Source organism: Colossoma macropomum, unplaced genomic scaffold (assembly GCF_904425465.1).
Source record: "Colossoma macropomum unplaced genomic scaffold, Colossoma_macropomum, whole genome shotgun sequence".
Classification (NCBI taxonomy): Eukaryota; Metazoa; Chordata; class Actinopteri; order Characiformes; family Serrasalmidae; genus Colossoma; species Colossoma macropomum.
In genome coordinates this window covers 27,651,403-27,674,347 of record NW_023494790.1, presented here as the reverse complement: position 1 = coordinate 27,674,347, position 22,945 = coordinate 27,651,403, and the positions used below count along the sequence as shown (strand labels likewise).

General features: G+C 40.1%; 1 protein-coding gene across 1 annotated transcript; it reads right to left on the bottom strand.

Moving 5' to 3' along the window:
- Window positions 1–7,710: 7,710 nt before the first annotated feature.
- Window positions 7,711–11,555, bottom strand: tob1b (transducer of ERBB2, 1b). The gene is made up of 2 exons (XM_036572904.1): window positions 11,316–11,555; window positions 7,711–9,825 (listed from the first exon to the last, which is right to left on the bottom strand). The coding sequence occupies exon 2, from the start codon at window positions 9,674–9,676 to the stop codon at window positions 8,696–8,698; it is 981 nt and encodes a 326-aa protein (XP_036428797.1). The 5' UTR covers window positions 9,677–9,825; window positions 11,316–11,555; the 3' UTR covers window positions 7,711–8,695.
- Between the last annotated feature and the right edge of the window lie 11,390 nt (window positions 11,556–22,945).

Below are 22,945 nucleotides of genomic sequence, written 5' to 3'. Positions count from 1 at the left end.
CCCATACTGAAATCAGTCCAGTTCCAGAACAATGGAATTCAATGCTATTTAAATGCATTAGAACTTCTCAACTGACCTGGCAAGAGGCACCAAAGTGAATGATAAATGATCAATAATTCTTTCTTTATTTATTAATTTAATCTCTCAATACATTAATTAGTTCTCACCCTCAAAACACCTGCTTTAGTATAGCATGTCTAACAGCAACAGGACAACAACCAATATACTGAAATTAGCTTGCTAGCGAATTGTTACCTCTAATAGCTTGTTATCTAGCTTATTCATTATAACCTTAATATCTGTGTTTTAAAATGTCATGCACTCTTAAAAAGAGCTGTATATGGTTCTATACAGGACCAAAAAGGGTTCTTCTATTGAAGCATACACAACGCATTCTCCATCAGTCTGAAGAACGATTTCACCATGTAAAGAACCATTTAAGCATGAAATGGTAAAACGGCTCTATATAGAACTCTGGTTCTATATATCAAGGCCATCTAGTCCAAGGTCAAAAGCCAGAACACAAAAAGAGTAACCATGTGGGAAGCCAAAAAAGCAATGTCCAAAATCCAGAAACAAGGTCAAACCAGAAAATACAACAATACTGAAAGGGCAAGGCAAAAGGCAAGGTCGACAAAACAAACAAGGCAAGGGTCATACACGATATAGCATTCAGACACACGAGAAGACTCAGTAATGCTCTGAGAACAAAGACAATACTTCATAAAGAACATAAGCTAAAGCCTGGGTTTATATACTAAACCCACCAGTAACTAGAAACAAGGTACAGGTGGTGTTAATCAATAGTCAGGTGAGGCAGACAGGTGTAGAGTCATGTGAGGGAGATCGGAGGTCATGTGATTCAGCGTGGGGTTCTGGGTAATGGAGTCTGGAGGTTGGGAGGCAGAGAACGGAAGGAAGCGTGACCATATTAAATTTAATTGCTTTTTTTCCCAGAACAAAAATTATGAAATTGATAGTAGCAATCTTTCTTGATAAATCCATGAAATGTCAATGAACAAGATATTATTATTGACAAAATGTATTAAAATTCCATATGAAATTTGAAGGGATTATTTTGATGTTAAACACAGTGTGATGAATGTTAGGCTATAGGTCAGTTGTGTCACGTTAGGGTTGGAACTAAACTCTGCAAGGTGGTAGATCTCCAGGACCAAGATTACCACAATGCTGCTTGTGTGTGATACTATACTTGGTATCAGTATTGAGGTCCAAATTCTGGTATCATCACAACCATACATGACACCATCGACTCTGTGAAGATTCAGGATGTTTAGAGAAATATCTGGCTGTCTGTACCCAGAGGCTAATACTGGGTTGTTGCTGGTTCTTCCAGCATGACCGTGATTCAAAGCATTCCTCCATTTTCACACTCCAACTGGCCAATCTTCAGTTTTCTGACCTCCAACTCACTGAAAACCTTCTAGTTGATTTGAAGAGGAACTGCTTCATGTGAAGACAAAGGTCTCTGTGGAATCTGTCTTCCTTCCATTACTTTTCTGTCTCATCCTGAGAGTCTGAAGTTTAGAGAGTATAAAGTTTTCTCTGAACCTCCTGTGTGGAAAAACATCCTCTGAAAACCAAGTAATCTATGTACTGTATCTGAAAAAAGACAAAAGATATTCAACCTCCACTAGAACTGTTTCTTCTCTGAAGCTCACTGAACAGCCAAAGGGCATCTATTGAGTATGTACATCCATGATCTAATGCACAGGCCCAGATTACCAGTGATTACATCATTTGCAATATGTCTGAGGCAACTGATGATACGAGTAAAATTACAGAAATATTGCAGACTGCAGTCTCATAATGTGACGGATCACTCTTGAGGATTAGACCCTTTTTTACAGCTGTTTCCTGTCTGAACATCCCGTTCGACTGGGGAGGATTAAAACAAGTCGTAACACCCCCAGTTTCACCAGTCAGAAATCCTAAAGGGGGGATCTGACTACCATGCCCACCTACCTGAGCTTACAGAAAAAGTCTTTATGTGAAACAGTGAAGGGTTTATGCAACAAAATATGACTTTGAGGAAAGAAAGGAAAATTTCAGTCTGGTTCACAGCTTGTTTAGCACTCATATTAATGGGGGTTAAATGTTCTGATGTCGTCGAAATCAGCAGTGATGTTAATTTGTTAAATGTATGCTAGTTTCAAATAGGAGAAATCATATCAGGAACAAGTTACTGAACTGTCACTGGGGTGCTACCCTTAAGGCTGCATCTTCAATGTCTTTAGTCAGATGACATAACTGTGCTGTATTTCATTGCAGTTGTATCTTTTCAGTGCATTAACTCCCTACACATTGACAGACGTTGGATTTTAAAACATTAGGTTATGAAAAGGTACAAATGTTGTTGCTGTCGGACCAAAACTTTGTATCTCCACTTTTGTTTTTTATTTATTTTTTTATTTTATACATTATTTAAAAGTGCCAACTGTCCTTCACATTGTGGGGACTTTCCATTTTTTTTTATTTTCAGTTTACAATTTCTGAGGTACAAGGTTTTATTCTGAGTGACAACGTGCCCCTTTCCCCTTGGGAAAATGAGCGTAATGTACCTTTAAAACTCATTTAAGTTACACAATTGGACCTTAAGACCTCTGTTGTGCCTTTAAGCGTACATTCACACTGTATGTTACCTGTATAATAACAGTTTTGACAGTGTACATGCTCAGAGTCTAAATCTAGCAATGTCACGATTGACCAGGACGCAAGCAAGCAAGTTGTAACACACAGCATAATGTAGTGAGATGGTCCAAAGAACAATAGGCCTATTGACATGTCTCACATGAATCCTGACAACAAAAATTTGACTACGTCCAACACCATCTGCAGCTCTTAAACTAACATATACGCAGTGTTGCGTGCTAAAATGTTTTGCGATATACAAATAGGTTCAACAACACTGTTTGTCCTATTTGTTTCCTGCTTTATATTTAAGAAAAAAAGTATATTCAAATATGTCTCAATAAACTATTTTATATTGTGTCAGCTACTATGGCCTGCCCCACTAGAGAACTACCAAAGAACTCTTTGTATTTAACACAACTTTCCTCATTTTATGAGCAGGCAGGATTTCTACACTGTTGGTATTTGTGACAGACAAATTTGGGAATCTTATAGGTAAAGCACAAACGATCATCGAGTCCCAGAGGCTATAAACCTTGTCCATTTCCCCTACCACTAAAACGTGGTCTGGATATACCACTGGATATAGCTTCTCATTAACAACCAACAGGATCATACACGTCCTACACCACTGGTAGTAAATGAATGTACAGTATTTGCCAGGATATGTCACTTTCCAAAAAAACACACGCACACACATTTTCTAAGCCGCTTATCCTTATGGGTCGCGGGGGGAGCTGGAACCTATCCCAGCGGTCATTGGGCGGAAGGCAGGATACACCCTGGACAGGTTGCCAGTCCATCACAGGGCCAAAAAAAAAAAACATATATCTCCATTTGTGATGATTTTTATTCATCTACATGCTTTGAACAGGGTGACTGCCCTTTACATTATGTGAAAATTTCATGATGAATGGACCAACAGAAATGTTCTAAAATTGCTTGGAATAAGAACTTTTTCATTAACTTACATTAAAGGTCAAAAACATTGTAGATTGGCCCTATAAAATCACTATTTTGGAAATATATGTTTTTCCACGGACAGCAACGATATGCTTCTCTTCTGTCTTTTTCTAAATATTTGTACCCCGAACAAATTTGCACTCCCAAGCGTGAAGCTGAGCCCCAGGCATATGTTTGGTTTGTCCTTTGTTCTTATTCTATTTATTGTACATGACTATAAGAATTATTTTCAACTTTTATACAAGTAAACACGATCATATTGCTAGCTGCTCATGCAAATGTTACTGCAAATCTCCTGCGAGGGCAAAACCTGGAATTGAGCTACTTAAAAATAACCTGCAATAATAAAAAAAAAGCCTGCAACACGTTTGAAAACCTATTACATTTAAATTTAGAACTGTGCTCCACTGAGTGTCACAAAGAGTGTTGAATAACTCACAGTGACTGGAAAATTTTTGGCAAAGAAATGGAATTCTTTTTTTGTCATTATCTGAGAGAATGAGAGACACTGTCTTTTGGTGTCTCTCAATCTTTAGATGTCTGTAATTCCACTTTCAGCACCCAGTCCAGAGTTTCTAGCCTATATGCTTCCACTGACACTGACAAAGTAGCAAAAGTCATGGATTTTTCCATCTTACCTTGACCTTAGCTGAAAATTGTGTAGCACATCAGTGAGCCTTTTAGTTTCATCCGTGCTGAATAATTTAGACTGGGGAGAGTTCCTCTGAGTGCTGCACTGATTTTTTTTTTCCTACCTCAGTGGACACAGACACATTGCTGATGTAAGGCGGCTAGCCGACTTGCTGCGGAAGCACAGCAGCCACTCTTCGGGAAGCATGGGGGAAACAGAAGCTTCATGCTGAATTTAAAGGCGAAACATTTAAGCAAATGTTTTGAAGAGGCCAGTTTTAGCAGTGGGCCTTGTTACGTCAGTCGTATAGAGTGGAGATTTTAAACAGTTCAGTTCCACACGGGGTTTAACTGATGGATAGTTTCCTTTAGGTCACAGGCCGCCTGACAGGGATTCTACTGGCTTGCATCACAGAGGAATTCTTCAGGCCTGACATATGGGGTGTTTCCTCATAAGCCTTTTCAAGGAGTGTGAACACGTGTGTGCATGACAGCCCCTTTTTCGCGAGGCCTCTGAGCTCAAACCAATTTATAGAGACCAAAAGAAAGGCTTAGTATGCCATAGGAGAGGGCTTATGTTTGGAGCATCTAAATGACTGGCCATGTCAGCTGGGAAAGCCTAACAAAAGGCTGTTCTGATTAAAAGGTTATGTTTTATCCCGACGAAATCTAATGTCCGTCAAGTACTCGACACAAGTGGAGCAGAGGGGGCTAGTGGCTAGGTCCTATTTCCATGTAGTCAGGGCTACCATATATTACATAGGCATAACAATTAAGTTCCAGCGGGCAATTCGTGACCAAAACAAACTGCTGTCTTATCTCTCCTGAGCAGAGGAAGCTAGACTAGAGGAGAAATTGTGTTGCAGCTTCCTATTATAAGAGCAGAGGTTTATGGGTGAGAGCTGCAGGGAGCCAACCGAGATTAAATTACACAGGGCCGGGAACATCAAATACTTTAGGGACCGGGGGGAGAGGAATGGTCTCCGCCGCTGCCACTGATACACTCCAAGAGGGAAGCACAACAACGGCAAACAAAATCCATCAATACTGCATCTGCTTCTGCTCGAACGCTACTCAGTCACAAGTCATTCTATGTGCGAAGGGTTTTGTCGCAGAAGAATCAATTCCTCATTTTGGCCACTTAAGCCCTGCCGTTGTACCACAGATGATGATATAAAAATAAAAAGGCCATTTTCCAAGAGCTGCTATATAAATGTGTCTTTTTGATGCCACAACCTGTGCTTTGTGTCATTGATTTGTTTTGAAATTACAAGATCAATTGCTGTGATGTCATAATTGGGTGCATTTGTGACGTCATGGATTAATCAGCAATGATCTACAGGCTTTGATTATAAAGCATCAGCATTCTGATACCACTTTGTCTCATACCTCTATTGTGATGCTCAGTAAAAGAGTGGCTAAACGCGTCATGTAATCGTCATAAAAGCTGACGTGATCACAAAAGATTCCCTTTTTTCCCTTTTCCACTTGGGTTTAAAATAGTCTTGCATGGTGAATTCATGTACTTGATTGACCTGATTTTCAACCTCTATACAAATACCGAGCATTTTTGTAAAGGCACTGAACTTACGCACTTTGCCCCACCTAGTTTCCCAGAAACGTCGCTAAGATACTGTACATGCCAGCAACCTCTATGTTGACTAGTAACATACCAAAAGTGGCCTTCATATGCAGCCAGAGTTTGATATTTATTTTGATAGAGTTTACTGGCTACATCATGGTTAGACTATATGTGAAATGACACCATAAGCCAAACTTATTGGGGTGTCTTCAATCCACTATATTGAAATGCTTTTGGTATATTTTACTGTATGTTCTTTGGTGAACCAAACTCATGAAGCAATTGTGAAGGCGACATAAGGTTCTTCTGACCCTTTTCACTTCTTGGCCCCTCAAACCCTTATATGTCTTCCATCAGGAAAGTCTATTGCTCAAAGAGAAAGTAGATGAGGTCCTAATACTCAGGAAATTGTTTCAATATAGTGCAGTGCAGCTTGGAGTTTTCATCACAGCTTTAAAGTATGTTGGATGATTCGTGGCAATACAGCTGCTCTATAAAATTCCTACTGTAGTATCAGGAACACATCTCACCCTATAGGCAACTGTGATTGGAACCAGTGGACACAATCAAAAACTCAGAAAGAAAACATGGTAAAGATGAAATCCATAGTAGCAGTAAATATGAAGCCAGCAGTCTGATTTTGAAAATGTAGATCTTCTAGCACAGAACATTCTAGAACGCTTTATCAACAGTAACAAAGATTAGTGGTTTCCAATGGGAAAAAAACCCTTGGATGAACATGCGATTTGGTCATATCCAAGTTCACAATAAGTATTTGCTCACTTTTGAACTGCAGCATTGGAAATAAACAAGCAGGCTTTGTGAATGCGTGAACAGTCTAATCTCAGCTCTCACGAGAGGGGCTTTACACTCAGCTGCGAAAACAAAGTGCACATTTCAAGACTAATTGCGGAGCAAGGTTGGTCTGTCCACAAAAGTAACAAGCTTTCACAGAGGGAGGCCGGACACAACACCATAGAGCTGAACGTGCAGTTTATTCAGAATGTTTTGAGGCAACCTTTGCCACATATATGACTGCAGGCGTGATTACTCAATCAATGAGTAAAGCTGTCCAAACTTTAAAGCCTAATAACTGTACAACATGAACTAGGTCTACCTGCTGATATTATGAATACACACACTTAAAGCTGTAACCTAAATTACAGAGTAAAAAAGGAAGCACGTGACATTCTTGAGACGTTGTCCAGCCAGTTTGTTTTCATTTACAATACTAAGAAAGATAAAAATCAGGACAGTGAGTCTGTTTAGCTTTGTCGACATTTCCTTCGAAAGTCATCTGACCCACATGCTGCTGGAGACACATTATTTTGGACTGGTCTGCTTGGAATGCTCATAACCCCCAGGTGCTAAATGTCCTACACTGATGTAAGCCAGAAATACAAAATAAATACTCTGCCCTCCCCCTCACATCTTACTCATCTGATTGCTTCATTAGCCCATAAGGCAGGCCTAAAATCAATCGCTTTCTCAGTAACGAACAGTATAATCAAATAAATTAGTTTATTAGCCAACCACCACCACCACAACAACAACAACAACAACCTCATCCCTCCACTATAAGCTGCTGCTGCTAACAATACCAACAAATTTTCAACATATGGGTTGCATTGTTATGCCTTCAAGGTGCTACCCAGTTTTAAAACAATTGCCTTGTGTCATAAAGATAGAAAGACAGAAGACTGGACTTCTCAGCAACCATTCCTGGGCCTGCTGACCCCACACTGCTGCCAAGTTAAAATCATCTTAACTCTGTTGTGGGTTCAAAGGCATACTCGCTCTACCATTTCATTATGATTTTCATGCTACGATATATCTGGAATGATGGAAAAACAAACAAACAAAAAAATCATACTGAGAGCTCATTTTCGACTAAAGTTGCTTTTATTGAAAAAGGCCAGGGTGCAAATATGAAATAAAAAAAAATAAAGACAAGCATATATTTTGAAGCATTTTAATACAAACTTAATATAAACTATTTCAGTCCCTCTTGACATGTAAGACACTGACTCAAAATACTTTGTTATACCGTATTTTATCAAGTATTGCACAATGTAGGTACAAAATTAATATATATACGATTACATTGTCCATAATATAGCAAAAATCTTTTTAACTCTTAACAGAAAATACAACTTTTGTGTTTCAAAAAAAGCAAATATTCCTACACTGAATTTCCGACACTAAAGAATATCCTGTACACAATCTTCAGAATATTTGATCTATTTTAAAGATGGATTTCCTCAACAATTTTATTAAAAAACAAAATATATAATAACATAAAGCTGCTGCAGCCATCACAGATCACTGGAGTAGTAAAAAGATATAAATGCAATACCATGTCGTAGAAACAATATATATACTCTGATACTTTACAAACTCTGTACTCAATTAAATTATACAATTAGAAAAAAGACCAAGTAACCCCAGATATATATTCGTTAGTGCCAATTTCTTAAAAATCAGCCAAGTCTTAACCAACTTTAAAATACTGTAAGAGGCCAGAACTTGAAGCTTATGTTTTTTTAATATTTTAGAAGTATTTTCTTTAAAACATAGTAAAAAATTATTTTGTGCTTTGTTGGCAAAAATAGGAAAAGAAAACAATGATGTGTTTTGACTGAAAGTAACCAAGCTTGGACACGTTTGTACAACAAGCTCTTAGTAGAAACAAACTCAAGGGGGCACAGAAAGACAACACCCTTGGGCACATGCGCTTTTCAGTGACTAATAGGGATTTTTGTTTCCATGTCCACAGTTCCTTTTCATGTCCTTTACTAGTGTGCGTCATTTTTTTTTCCTTTTCTTCTTTTGCCAACAATCATTCATAAATAATTCATTCTGTATTCATTAGTTAGCCATGACTGGCTGGAATTGCTGGTTAGAATACTGCATGTTGCTCAGACTGAAGTTTAGACCATCCATGAGAGACTTGTCATTGAGGCTGCCGTAGGCTGCAAACACATCGAAGGCATTGTTATACTGCTGAGGGCTGAGGCTGAGGCTGAGGGGATTCTCACTGTTGAACATCGCAGTGGAGCTGCCCTGGCCCTGCAGGTTGGGGTATACAAACTCCTTGGCATCAGGGGAGAGCGCTGAAGGCTTCTGCTGCTGCCCTCCGAGGCCAAGGCCATAGAGAGAATGCATGGAAGTGGAGATGGCTTTCTGCTTCAGTAGGTTGTTCACATTCAGGCCCAGGTTAGTGGGAGAGGTGCGCGCCACCTTGCTGCTGCTGCGGCCGCTGTTCTTCATCTTGGTGGAGCCGAACTTGGTGGCGGCAAAAGTGGCTGTGGTGAAGGTTAAAGGCTGAGTGGAGCGTGGCATGAACGAGGGGCTGACCGAAGCAGACTGGCCGAAAGGAGGCGACGGCGAGCTGGACTCGGAGGAGACTCCCACGGGTTCGCTGATTGGCATGAACACCTGAGCGTCTGGGTTAAAACTGTTTCTGATCTCCTTGTCCAACTCTGACCCGTTCTCGTTGTTATCATCCACGTAAAGCACCTTGACGGGTCCCTTTTCCCCAATCTGGTAAGACACCTCAAAGGGGTCGATCCACACACTGAGGTCCTGAGGCAAGTTATTCCGGACGTCTTCGATGTCCAGCCCGCTCTCTTTGGCTGCTTCTTCCACTACCGGATCCACCTTCTCGCCCACGTGTATACACCTGAACCCAGACCCTTTGTATGGCTTGTCGGGGTACCAGTGGCCCTCATATTTCTTCTTCAACTGCCTTTCCAGCTCCTCGCCAAAGATGTTCACTCGACGCCGAGGGAGTTTGTTGTACAGGTAAGATATAATGAAGTTGAGTGCTACTTGGATTTCAAGCTGCATAGCTGCTTCACAGTTGCAAGTATGTCTGCAGTCGAGAGCTGTCTTATCCGGGGTGCTGTGAAAACCTCCTAGGCAGTAGTGATCGGTTCGGACAGGGATGCTGGTTGCTGGGAAAATATTTGCCGTTCCACAGGAAAGTCTTCTTTATCCTTAGAGGAAGGGGAAAAAAAGAGGCAAAATGTTCAACTTTCCACTCATTTAGTGCACATATAAATCAAACTGAAGCATTTGGTATAAACATTCACAATGACAGCATGCAGTTTCATTCAAAATGAAAGATTCAGCTATAAAAACTTAACTAAAATCTAAATTTATCAATGCTGAAGAAAAATCTCAAACGAGTGTGGTCACTTCAGAGATCATAGACAGCTCGACAAGTCACAAGAATGTTACATAATCCGCACTGGTTTCGTACCGTAATCCTAAAACCAAGGACTGAAAGCTGCTTCACTGAAATATGGGGCATTTTCAAACAATGCGACACTTGGAGACGACATTGCGCAATAGATTTTGCGATCAGGTTTCTTCTAGAAAGCAGCCAATAACATGGCGATCTACACAGGGTGTAGCTAACACAGGGATGACCAAATTAGTACAGTAACGATACGTTTTTCTTCGGATATAAATGCATGATGTGCTTCACAGTGTCGCCCAAATTTTCAATACCAATATTCAGATAACACAATTAATACAGTTAGCCTGTACCAAAAAAGCACAGACTATTTTTATAACCCCAGTACAGCTGACCAATTATATCTATGTCTAAAGATATGAAAAAGACAAAGAATAACCTATATGGGAAGGTGACATATCCAGGTTTTGGCTGACAGAGGATTAGCCTCAGTTTGCTGTTCTGCTTTTAAACAATTTACCTACATTGTAAACGAGAATAAGCGAAACATAACTACGCTAACATCAGTCAGATTCTGGACTATTTATACCCTAAACTGAGGTACATTTATGGCTTTATTTTGCTGGACACAGGGTTGAAGAGTGACACTAAGGACAGACTGTGGCCCGCAGGTTTTATTTGACGTTAACTAACGTTAGCTAACTCAGTTTTACGAGGCTGAAGTTGGTTTCCTAGTCGCCAGCTCCGTGTTTGAATTTTCCCGTTCCACCTTAAATGGTGCAGCTCCTACATTCTGGCGCCTGAGGGAGAATGCAACTGCTGCACCATTTAAGGTGGAACGGGAAAATTCAAACAAGGAGCTGCCTTCAGCTTCGTCCCAGTCTTACTAGCAAGAAGACAGCTCGGTGACGCCTACACGGATTTAACCAACCCGAGATAATCTGTCACAGTTCGTACAGTAAAGCATACCTCTCCAGTACTCCGGGCTAAACTTGAACACAACGACATTTCTGACTTAAAACAAAACCAGTGACAGTGCACGAAACTACTTCACCTCCAACGTTAGCTAAGAAAGCTAACGTTGGTTAGCACGTTTGGCTTGTCTCACTTAATGGACATTTCGCTTTGGTGGGGAGGGGGATTTAATGAGACCACCGAAAAGAAAAACGACAATACAGACAATGACAACGGCGATTTTGCTGAAACAACTCGTGCACGTTAACTTAGTTAACCCTAGCAAACACTCAGAAAGCGTACTAACACCGTTAAAGCTGATCTTGTACTCACATTAAGGAGCTGGATTCGCGTAGCAACCGTTTAGATCCCAGGAGCTGCTTGACGACGACGTTCAACGTTCAACACGGCGACTTCTACCCTAAAGAGTTCAAGATTGAGATTCGTATTCCAGTTACGACAGTGTCAGTGTTTTATTTTTTATTTTTATATTTCTGACGTGGGCTGGTCTGCTTCTCAACAGGCAATCCGACTCCCCCCCACTGCCCGGGAGTGTTTTACCACTCTGCCCTTTAAACCAGAGCCACAATCCGCTTTATAGCCAAACCCTCCGCCGCGGAGCCGTGGAGGGCGGTGATGCGGTTTCGGAGGTCAACACCCCACTGACGCCGATGATTGGCTCGTTTTAGCCTGCGTCACAGTGCAAGTCAGCCTGCTATTGATTCAAAGAGACGTCCATTAAGAGAAAAACGCCCCGAGAACTCCGACCAATCAGCGACAAGTACATTAGAAGGGTTGCTCCCAGTTACGTATTAAACCGTTTCTGTGCCTACCCGGGGAAAACGTAAATACTGTAAGTAAGTGTACCTTTTTAATGTGCTTGTGAGCTTTTTTCAGCGTGGAGCCTGTCATATTCATGCGAGTCATGGAATGGGAAAAAGCATCTCTGTTGAAAATTTGTCAAGTAAATCTTTTATTTTAGAGCAGCGTTGAAACGAACAGTAAAGGGCAGTCAGGTCTTGTTCAGGTCTAGTGAACAAGAAAAAGAAAAGAGGAAATCTAAAACCAAATAATGTTTTTTACAGCAGCAGTGTTTTAATCTTATTCTGCCCTTGAGTGTTTTGCCTGGGTAGGAGGGGGGATTCGGCTCTGCCTATTGGCTGTTGATGTTTCTGACGTCACCGCGACCCCGCCTTGTTGTGACTGGGACACCACGCTTTCTTTAGCTTAGCCACGCCTCCCTGAAATTTAAAGGGACACGAAGGTGCAAGAGCAGCTAAAGCAATTTTCACTCAGAAGCAGCCATACTACCCTACTGCCTGGCTCTCCTAGACTGATATTATTACATAAGTGAATTGATACTGATCTAATATATCAAGAGTGTTTTGTTTTTCTATGAGTCTCCAGGCTGCATAGCAGTGAGAGAAAATATTCATACTCTAGCACATCTCACATGGAAACTGTACTGTGTAAGCTTACCTAGCATGGTCTCTGCTTTTATGATCATGAGCATTAGGTTAGTCTTTTACTTGAGAGTCTGAGGAAAGACAGGTTTCTGTGACTTGTTCGGAGATGCATTTCTAGGCCTAAAATACAATACCAAGTATTTTTTTCTCATTCTGAGTTGAGTAATTTACACGTATATCATTTACATTTTTTGGAAAACATAAAAGGTCAATTTAATCTCTAATAAAATGTACTGAAGAAACTCTTTCCTTCTTGACTCTACTCTCTCCCTTAGATGAGTGGCCTAATGGCACAGTAAGGACTGTAATCCAAGCAGGACTTTGAACTCAGTAGCACAGTGGTGGATAAATTTGTCGGGTTATGAACGTTCATAGTGCAGAGGAGGAGAAAGTGAGGGAGGGGGAGAGAATGAGGAGCCGTCTGTCTGGTTTATTTATTATCAGCCGCTGTGGGTGAAAGTACAAAGTAAGCCAGTTGCTGGTGTGACATGATCAGTTTGCTGCCTGTGTGCCTGGAGCGTATAAAACAGGTGGATTTATGATGGTGGTCAGTTTCCACAATCTAAATGTGCAATGTGGTATAAATAGATTCTAAAGAATCAAAAAATAGAGTCAATAAAGTGTTGCAATCCCCAAAAGTTTAATCATATAAGGTGCCATAGTGATGTGATGTCAAAAGGTTATAGACGAGGTATTCTGATTAGGTGCCAAAAAAAGCCTTTGTGGGAAGAAAATGTGAGCTAAAGGATGAGATCATACTTTTAACAGAGTATGCCATGGCAACCACAAACTTAAGACAACTAACAAGTCATTGCTCCTCCCCTTTCTGCACCTGATTTCCATCCTGTCAGTGCTGCGCCACACCCTTGCTTTTCTCACAAAGGAACCACACCTGCCATCTGTCTGAAGGTATAGGTACCAGAAATACCCTAGCGGGTTATGTGTTTAAGAGGCCTAGTGCTTCGTTTGTTTGGTTTGTTGTTCAGGGACTTTAGGTTTGATAAGAATAACAAGCAGATTCATTTTCCAGGTATGTTACGCATGCAAAGCATTTGCTTTTGTGAACGCACACATGTAACATGCTACACAGACCAGACAAGTATGTGAGCCTGTTAACAAATATTCAAGAGAACATTACACTAAAACAAATAAGTAAAAAATAAATGAAAAACAAAACATAGAAAACAAATATAAAAGAGTCAAAAAGAGGTGCATATGTGAATAGATACAGTACTGTACAGAAGTCAGAGACCAGCCTTCATTTAATTTTCAGCCAAAACAGCTGTTAAGTTATTCATTTTCTAACGGATATTTCTGAGGAGATTAGATATGAGAGAATTCGTTTGCATAAGGAAGGGAAAAATTAAAGGAAAATAAATAAAAGTTTCCAAAACTGCACAAAAATGTTTAAAGATGAAGAAATTGGGACTCCTAACAACCAAGCAAGACCTGGTAGACCACCAAAACTGCCTTTATCAGATAAAGAGTAAATAAAGCTTTCATCTATGAGAGAGAGGAGAAAATCAAGCCCCACTCTTGCTTCAAATCTGAAAAAATCCACAATATTTCTGTCCATCCTTCCACTGTAAGAAAATAACTCAACACTATGCGTCCAAAAAGATGTATAGCTGTCAAGAAGTCCTTACTGGGAAACGGACAAGTGGAGGAAATTTGCAAGCAAAGATGCTGCGGGTCTTTTGGAATTACTTGAATCGTCAGAAGCAGAAAATGCAACCAGCTTCTAAGACTGAACTTTTTAATCCAGAATTATTAACAATATTTTACAGTGATATCAACATTTGTATAGTGAAACAATAATACATTATGGTGCAGATGATCTATTGTGCTCAGAGTGGTGTCAAACGGTTGTACAATTAGGTGCAATATAAACAAAACATTATTATCATTATCACTATAGGGTTTTCTCTGTATTCTGCACGTGAATGTGGCCCATGTGCTTAACATCCTCTCACTCCACTGTCCTTGTAAGGCATATCCTGAAAGGAGAAATGCTCTCTGACATGTTTGCAGTAAATATGTGTCGGTCATGGTGGGCAGAAACAACAGGTAGAGAAAGGTGAGATAGATTCCAGATTGGCCCACCGCAGGGGTGTGAGTGTCTTTAGTAGCGGGGGCCCTGAAGACACCACATAAGCATTTCCACTATACCACTGACTCATACAGTGGAGCGCTGCCAATGCAGATGGAACATGCAATTTAAAGGGGCACAAAATGCACCAGAATTACAAAATGAGAATCAACTGTACACCATGGTTATAATCTTTCTATTCTGGATGCATCCATTTAAGTCATTCTTCACACTGGCTATGCTCTTTAATGGGAATAGAGAGAAAATGAAATGATAAAATGCTTCATTTTCAGATGATAAATTTTTGCAATAAAAGAACTCAGCAAATCTGACTCGCGGCCATTTTACAGCATGTCACACTTCAAATATGTCAGGTTTACGAGGCCATTTACAGCATTTAATGACATGAGTTCAGTGTGGTGAAGCCACTGAATATTGCCAATATCACATGGGGGAAATTGAAAGGAAGTTGTGTGGGATAAATTAGGGAAGTGTCAGGTATCAGTTGCCATCAGTTAGTAAGCCTCATCGCTCTTCTCTTATGGGAAGTGTAAGTTGGTTGAAGGAGAAAAACAACTCTGTGATAGATGTGTGCTTTAAAGCAAGTTCCAAACGGGCCGTCCCCCTGACGCCAGTGTTTACCAATGAAACGCCTGAAAGAGGGCTTTGCCTGAGTTACAGTCCACAGCCAACAGACTGGAATGTTGTTAGTACAAACTCAAAAACAGTAGCACAGTGAAGCGTGTATATTCTGCTCGGACCAGCTCGAGCCGTTTCACACCATACAGTACTGCGCAAAAGTCATTTACTGAATGTTATTTCCAGTCAAACAGCTGTTAAATACAAATGAGAGAATTCATTAGATAGTTCACATGCATAAGAAAGGGGACAGTCAAAGGAAAATAAGCTAAAAAACAAGAGTTTTCAAAACTGCTCTTTAAAAGCAGCTGTTTCTGAGAAAAGGAAATAGAATAAATTCCCAACTGAATGTGTTTGGGATTACTGTGATTGTAAAATACTTGAAAAAAATCTGTTATTATATTTAGTTGTTGAGGCTTCTGTGTAATTTTCTGTTAAATGTATAATGTCTGTGTTTCCTGTTATTGATAAATGAACAACATGTACTTAATGGCAATTTTAACTGGAATGTCAATAAATGAAGAGTAGTCTCTGACTTTTGCTTAGTACTGTACATACTGACCTATTTAATAAAGTAACTAAAGGTATACTGTATTTTCCAGCAGAGAATAATAAAGCCTCGTTATCATACAATTTTATTACAATGTGTGTATTTCTACTTATATTTTGGAATATTCTGATTCTGATTTCTCCCATTCCTATTACATGTCCACGTGCTTACACTTCGGAAAAATTACACTTACTTGGAGCTGTAAAAAGAGTAAAAAAGAAAGTTGTCACTGAAGCTTTATCAGTAACATAACGTAATAGCTTTATGTTTCACGGAAAACATCTATATTTGGATGGGGGTGTTGGGGGTATTTAATGACCAGCACAGCCTATGTTTATGCTATGGTCCTCATATAAAGCACCCCACTCTGTTGGTGTTGGATTTCATGTGAATATGTTTGAATATGTTTAGCCACTTCAGAATATACAGCATCATGAATCACAGAGTGACTAAGGGGAAAAAGATCATAATGCCTGCTTCCTAAAACTGGTAGTACAACAATCTGTCTCAGTGTGGAGGAGAATGTGTACGTGCTTGATATGACTTTGCCTTGTTCTAAGAATTAGATGTTCAATGTGGAAGTTTCATGGAGATTTATTGCCATTAAACATGGCGAAAGTGGCCAATCCATCAGTCTATCTGTTGCAGTGGTATGTGGGGGGGCAATGTGACGACTTGTTATTTTTATCATGATAAATTATGTCACAATGTGCTTTTCTGAGCATGTCATAGATGTCTCATTACAAAGTGAGTATAATTAGTCCAGTTTAATTGGATTTACTCTAGTGCTGCTTGTGAAGCACTGAACTGATGTGAAATGCTGAATAAAATGATTACACTCATAGTTTCTGATAGTGTTTTTAAATGTGCCAGTACTAGGGCCTTGTAGTTTATCAAACTAAACTTATTAAACTGGAATAGTGTGATACATATTGTGTGTTGTGTATTGTGATAATGTCTTCAAGTATCAGGATATTACATTTTTGCATAATCGCCCATCCCTATAGTGGCAGCTGTATCTCTCATGTTTACGTCACATAGTATTTGATCTGTGTACTTTTCATCTACTGATATAATTAATGCCACCATAAAATGTGCCACTGTTACCAATACTGATATGATAAATACTGAGGAAAACATTTTTTTGCCTCTATTTTTGTTGTGGCAACAGGAGCTTAAACATTCTCAGATTTACAGAAGCTCCTTCATCAAGCATGTGATAATAAGCTAGAAAGTTGGTCTAGTAATGGTCTGCCTGGTCTCTGCCTTAAAGTGTTTAGCACAGATTTTGACATGTTGCTGCATATATATTTGGATGGGGGAGTTGGGGGTATGTTTATGGTATAGTCCTCATATAAAGCACCCCACTCTGTTGGTGTTGGATTTCATGTGAATACTTGTGTTTAGCCACTTCAGAATATAAGTTAGAGAGCTGGTCTGCCTTTTTAATGTGTATTGACATGTTACTGTAAATTTGCCTTAAAGATAGCTGATCTGCCCATCTGTAAGATATTTTTCTCAGTTATCCCATTCATAGAGTAACATGAAGAGGCTTGAATGAAAAAATATTAGCTTTTGTTTTGTGTTCTTATGGAAGGCATCAAAAAAGAAAGGAAAGTGACGAAAGAAGCAGAAGCTGACAGACATGCGGGGAGTGAGGGATTTCTGTATTTATCCCCTTAACATTCATGACCTTCTAGTCTTCAGTCCCAACATAACTTAGTTCATTTTCCACTGTCTTCTATGCTGTTACTGGGTAATAAGCATTATGGACGTCCACAAAGCGAAGGGGTTAAAGCCATAAGGTCTTTGTGTTGGTGAGGCAGACTCGTGAGAGTGAGGTAATTTTCCACTAGGGCAAATGCACTGAGTGGACATGCTGGCGGCAAACACTGCACTAATGTAGATGGAGTTGCCAGGGGAAAGGCACCGCCTTACCTCGAGTCTATTAACACGTTTAGTGTCTGAGTCTGGGAGGATGATTAGATTATGCTGTCTGTTTAAAAGCCTGTACGTTTTGTAAAGTAATGGCAAAATGGACATACAGTTGGGACTACACTTGTGTGTTTATCATCTCTCAGCCTCAGCAATGTCAACAAGACCTCTTATACATGAGTGGCGTATCCATGGCAACTATCGCTAAAAGATGATCTTAGTCCTCTCCACAGTGAAACAGTAAGGAGAAAGCAGTCGATTGAAAGCTCGCTCGCACTGCTTTAATGAATCAGATTTATTCTTTGTTACGAGGCAGAAGAAAAGGAAAAGAAACAAAAGGAGGAAGATGAGAGGGCTGAACTGTTTTTGCTGCCTGGAGATTAATCACTGTGTTTTGGTCGTCACCTGGAGATAAAAAACGAAGCAGTCAGATGGAATATGACTGTGATGATTTCAAACACGGCAGCATTGTTTATGGAATGAAGGGAATGATACACCGTGTGAACACACACACACACTCCTACAGCACGCACGCGATACTGCATACGCAATGAGAAGAGAGGCCCGAGCTAAATTTCGCTGACAGGTGATTACAGAGAGTGTAGGGAGAAAGTTGATAGGCAGAGCAAGTGTGTAGAAAGCACAAAAAGAACAGTAATGCTGTAATGGAGAGGTGAACCTGTCATACAGGCTGAATCAGCACCTTCATCTTCTTCGCTCTCTGAAGATTTTCTTTTGTTATAATGGAGGGCAAGGTGGAGAAGTTCTAATACGTTTTTCAAACAGCCAAACAAAAAAGCATAAGGCTGTGTTAATGTAAAAACTCTGCTCACAAATTAAGCGACAGCCTCTAAGCGCTTCCCCATTAAGAGTCTGTGCTAACCCAGAAACATCACGCACTCCACTTCTGCATCATTTTTAATGAATGGTTAAAAGAGGCCGGCACTACAAACTATGAAACTGAATCGACCATGTAAAGCTGCCTACAGGGCTGTGCATTGTGTCCATTTTGCTTCATATTCTGCGTTATGTTTCTTTTTACTGTAATGTGTTATTACCAGTGGTGAAATGTGACTATCAGTGCTAGGCCTTCACCATAAATGTCAGTACAGAAAAAGCTTGTGCCCCTATGAGATTTTGCTGGTATGTTAGCACTAAGTTAATGACAGTTCCCATGAACAGGTCTTGGCCATACGTGATTAATCATTTTTAAACTTGTAAAAGACATTCTGTGTTTTGTTTGAAACTAGTAACTGACATTAGCAGACGTTTTACCCTGCATGTAGCACATGTACAATGACTATTTTAGCAAAGAGCCCTGGCATAGAGCTGCCACAACTGTTTCTCATTTCTAACAGCTGACTGAAAGCCCGTTAGGCTACCACTGGTATTCACAGTCACTGACATATCTAGGATTTCCAGTAAGCTTAATGAATTTTTTTTTCCTGTTCTAATTCATTGTAACAGGTTAGGACTTCAGTCCAGCTCCTGAAGTCTAACCAGAGGGAGAGCTTGCTTAGCTGTATCTACCTAGATACCACAGAGAAAACAATCCTGATTGGACAGTTTTACATTGGGTGTTTCAAGAATTTAATACTTTTGTGTCCAACCAAAACTTAATATTGAAATAAGAGTAACCTGCAGAATTCAAATACAACAAGCATGATGATTGTGTTAAATACACATGAACTTCAATTTACAGACATGTACTTTTTATTTCATAGAAAGAAGACCCCGAGGACTCTCCTCTAATTATTACATATGTATGTATGCTGTATTAGGAACGTTTTTGAATTGGCCTTCATAGAAAAAAATGTAAACAAGCCACAGCAGTAACGCTCCATGATTTTCAGCTTTCACAGTGACCTTTGTTAATGTGCTTATTACACAAGCAGGCCACAAGCTGTGATAGGCGACACACACACACACACACACACACACACACACATACACAGAGTATGTACACCACAGGATTAGTGTGTCATTTCTCTCTGAGAAGGGCGAACAGACCATCTTTTTGAATATATGATTTCTTTCACAAAAAGCTGCAGTTCAACATTTCAGTGGCCCAAAAAAGTATTTGAACATTTGTGCTGTACTTTAAATGTATTCAGTTCATTATGTAAGGAAACAAAATGTCAAAACAAGTGGGATTTGTTTTAAACAGACCGTTCCAAGCCATTTTCTTTTTCAGCAAAATGTTCTCCCAAAAGGCTGCTAGTTTCTTTTAGATCATTATTATTTTAGCAGGTTTATATCCACACTATCTTTGTACACCCCTCAGTTCATGATCCAATCAATGAACTCAAGCTCAGTGATGTCACTGAAAGAAAAATAGCCCCAGACTTTCACATTTTCACATCTTTGCAGTAACCTTAGTGCAGTCTGGTTGGAATTCTTCTCCAGGCACTCACCGTACAGAGTATGCCATCAGTTTGATGTGTTAAAAATGTCATTTACATCTCATTTACAAAAGTGGTTCCATAAAAAACTACCCGCTGAAAGGTTCCTAATAGAACCTAAAGTGGTTCTTCTATGACATCACTCCACAGAACCCTTTTGGACACCTTTACACTGTACACTGGAGTGTACATTTGCAACACCTATTAGATAATCAGCATGTTTTCATTTTATCAAAATGGACGATTCAATTCCTTTAGCCTAAACAATCACATAAACATAAAGAAAACAAGCTTATTTCTCCACCCACTATTTCGCTAAGCTCAGTCTTAAAGGTCAGATCAGTACCTATGGTTCTCAATCATATTCAGCACATACTATTCTGTACATTTTTCTTTACTCAGTCAAACAGCATGTCCTATCACAGTTATGGGCGAGCTAAGAATGACAAAGTCCAAGGTTTGGAATCTTGCTCTGCTCATGTGTCCACACCAGCTTTATCATTAACCAGTTTTTCCTCTCTCTCTCTCTTTGGTGTTAGTCATGCATGAGGGAACACATAACCCTCATGGGTGAGAGGTAAATTTGGTCAGCCCGGTCTGACCTGTATGCAGGGAAGGCAAGGTTACTCTTTCTGCCTCAGTCTGAGGTCACACTAGAAGGGCAATAATAATGTCCGGTTTGGCATCCCGCACTACACACCACTGTGTTAATCATTAGCACATGCCTCCACCATGGCTTTATCCCAATCACGTACACAATCATAAACAGGACTGAATGTGACCAATGGCCTCCACTAGAATGGTTTCTAATTGGCCTATTCATGCTCCACCCAACAAGTTTTATAGGACATTGGAAAAATTCCATTCAACATCATGAGAAACTATAGCACACACTCAGTTTTTGCCAAAAATAGCTAAATTACTCACATCAGAATGCTGCAGTGCTTGCTAGAGTTGGACATAACGTTGAAAATGCTATGCCACCAAGCTGGGCCTGTCTCACGAAGCACCTTCAACTTACACAGGGTTTCAGCTTCACTAAACCAAACAAATGCAAACTTTGTTAACCACTTAGCTCTGTTAACTCAGGTTTAGATACTCAAGCTACGATGAATCCCCATTAATCCCCATGCATGCACCTGAAAGTGTGATGTCACAAACAACCAAATAGCAAACAGCCAGTTGCATGAAAAATGAGTCAAGAGGCTTATTTTTCAAAGAAGAAATCATACTGAGAAGAAATTTATAGCAGTAAAAAGCAACACTGTGGCCAATGCCACCATGTTAGCTTATTGGAGTAATCATTGTTTTGTATTTGTGACATTTATACTGCATGATTTGTTTTCTTCAATAAAAAAGCAATATTTTTCATGTGATTGACATTATAAATGTCACAATGAAGGAAAAAAGAGACCCATAAAGGACCAGAGGGGTCCACCTCCATCAGAAGGCTGTCCCTATTTGATTTAAATCTGCTGTAGTCCAGCAAAAAGTGACTTCCTGTTGTATGACCAAAATTCCAGGGTTAGATCAAACTAAGCTTAAAATTAGCTGACTAAGCAAGAGACAGACCCCTGGACTGTGTTGTTGTGGATAGTCAAAATTACACAGGTTGGAAACAACAGTGATGGATTTGCCATCATGCTAACATTAACACAATTATACAACACTACTTCCAGTCTGGCCTAATTTTCTTTACATTCTGTAAAGCTTGTTCAACTTACCGACAGTAACTATGAAAGAATGCATTTGTGGGTGGAGCTTTCAAGTCTGTCAGCTGTGGCTTGGCAGGTCTACCCAAAACTGCCAGTGATTTTTACAGTCCCATTTTGGGCAGACTGCAATTTGGAGTTTTCTTCAGTTGACAGATGATCTCCTATAAGCTCATTTGATTCACCAATGGGAGGTTTAGAGCTTTTTCATTCTGCCCTTTTCAGTTTGAGCATGATGAGAACTCATGCAGAGCGTATATGTATGCGGACACGTGAGCACGTGAGGCAGGGAAAACTAATCACCGTAGCCTTGGCGCTGAGGAAAATGTCAATGTCACTGTGAGATTTATGAAGCATGGAGGGGCTGCTCCGGGACAGCATTGTCCTCTCTGCTTTGTTTTCATCTGCACGTTCAATTACACCCCTTTTTTGCCTCAACTCGCCCTTATAAAGCTGTTATTTCTTTTCTCCCGGGACAGGGAGGCAGCGGAGATGGGCCGACCCGGTCCATCCCATCTGTACACGCTGACCTGTGAGGTTGTGGAAATGTACGCCGTCATCGTTCTGCATGCCGTAGAGCTCTTATGCCATTGTTATGTGTTTCCATCAGTTAGTCATGCGCGTCGAGTGTGATTGTGTTTTCTTTTTGGCTAGCTCATATCTACTGAACTTTTCAACCTCGCTGGCTACACATGATGAGAAATAGTTTTCCTCACAGTGATATTTCACACATTATGATTCTTATGAACTGCCCTCCCCCCCACACATTTTCCTTTCTAAACTTTTCACAGATTAAATGTATGTAGTTCCACAATGTCACACCATTCCCCCTGTCCTCTAGAGCTTTTTATAAGCATGTTAGGAATGGTACTATAGTCCACACGGGGTGACGTGGGGCCTAGAATGAGTAAGAATGTCACGGGGATGTGCTGACTGCTCCCACGTCACTGTGAAAAGCCATTCATCACTGACGGTACAGACTCAAATGGGAAGTCAAGGAAGCACTTTATAGCCTCCCTTTGCTTCACATTCACACTTCCTCATAGCAACACTGTGCTGTGGTTCAACCCAAAGCAAACACAGCCCTTAGAAACTTGTGGCTCTGCTCTGTGACAATATGAAAAACTGCTCTAGCTTCATATCACAGAGACGAACTATTCAGACAGTTTT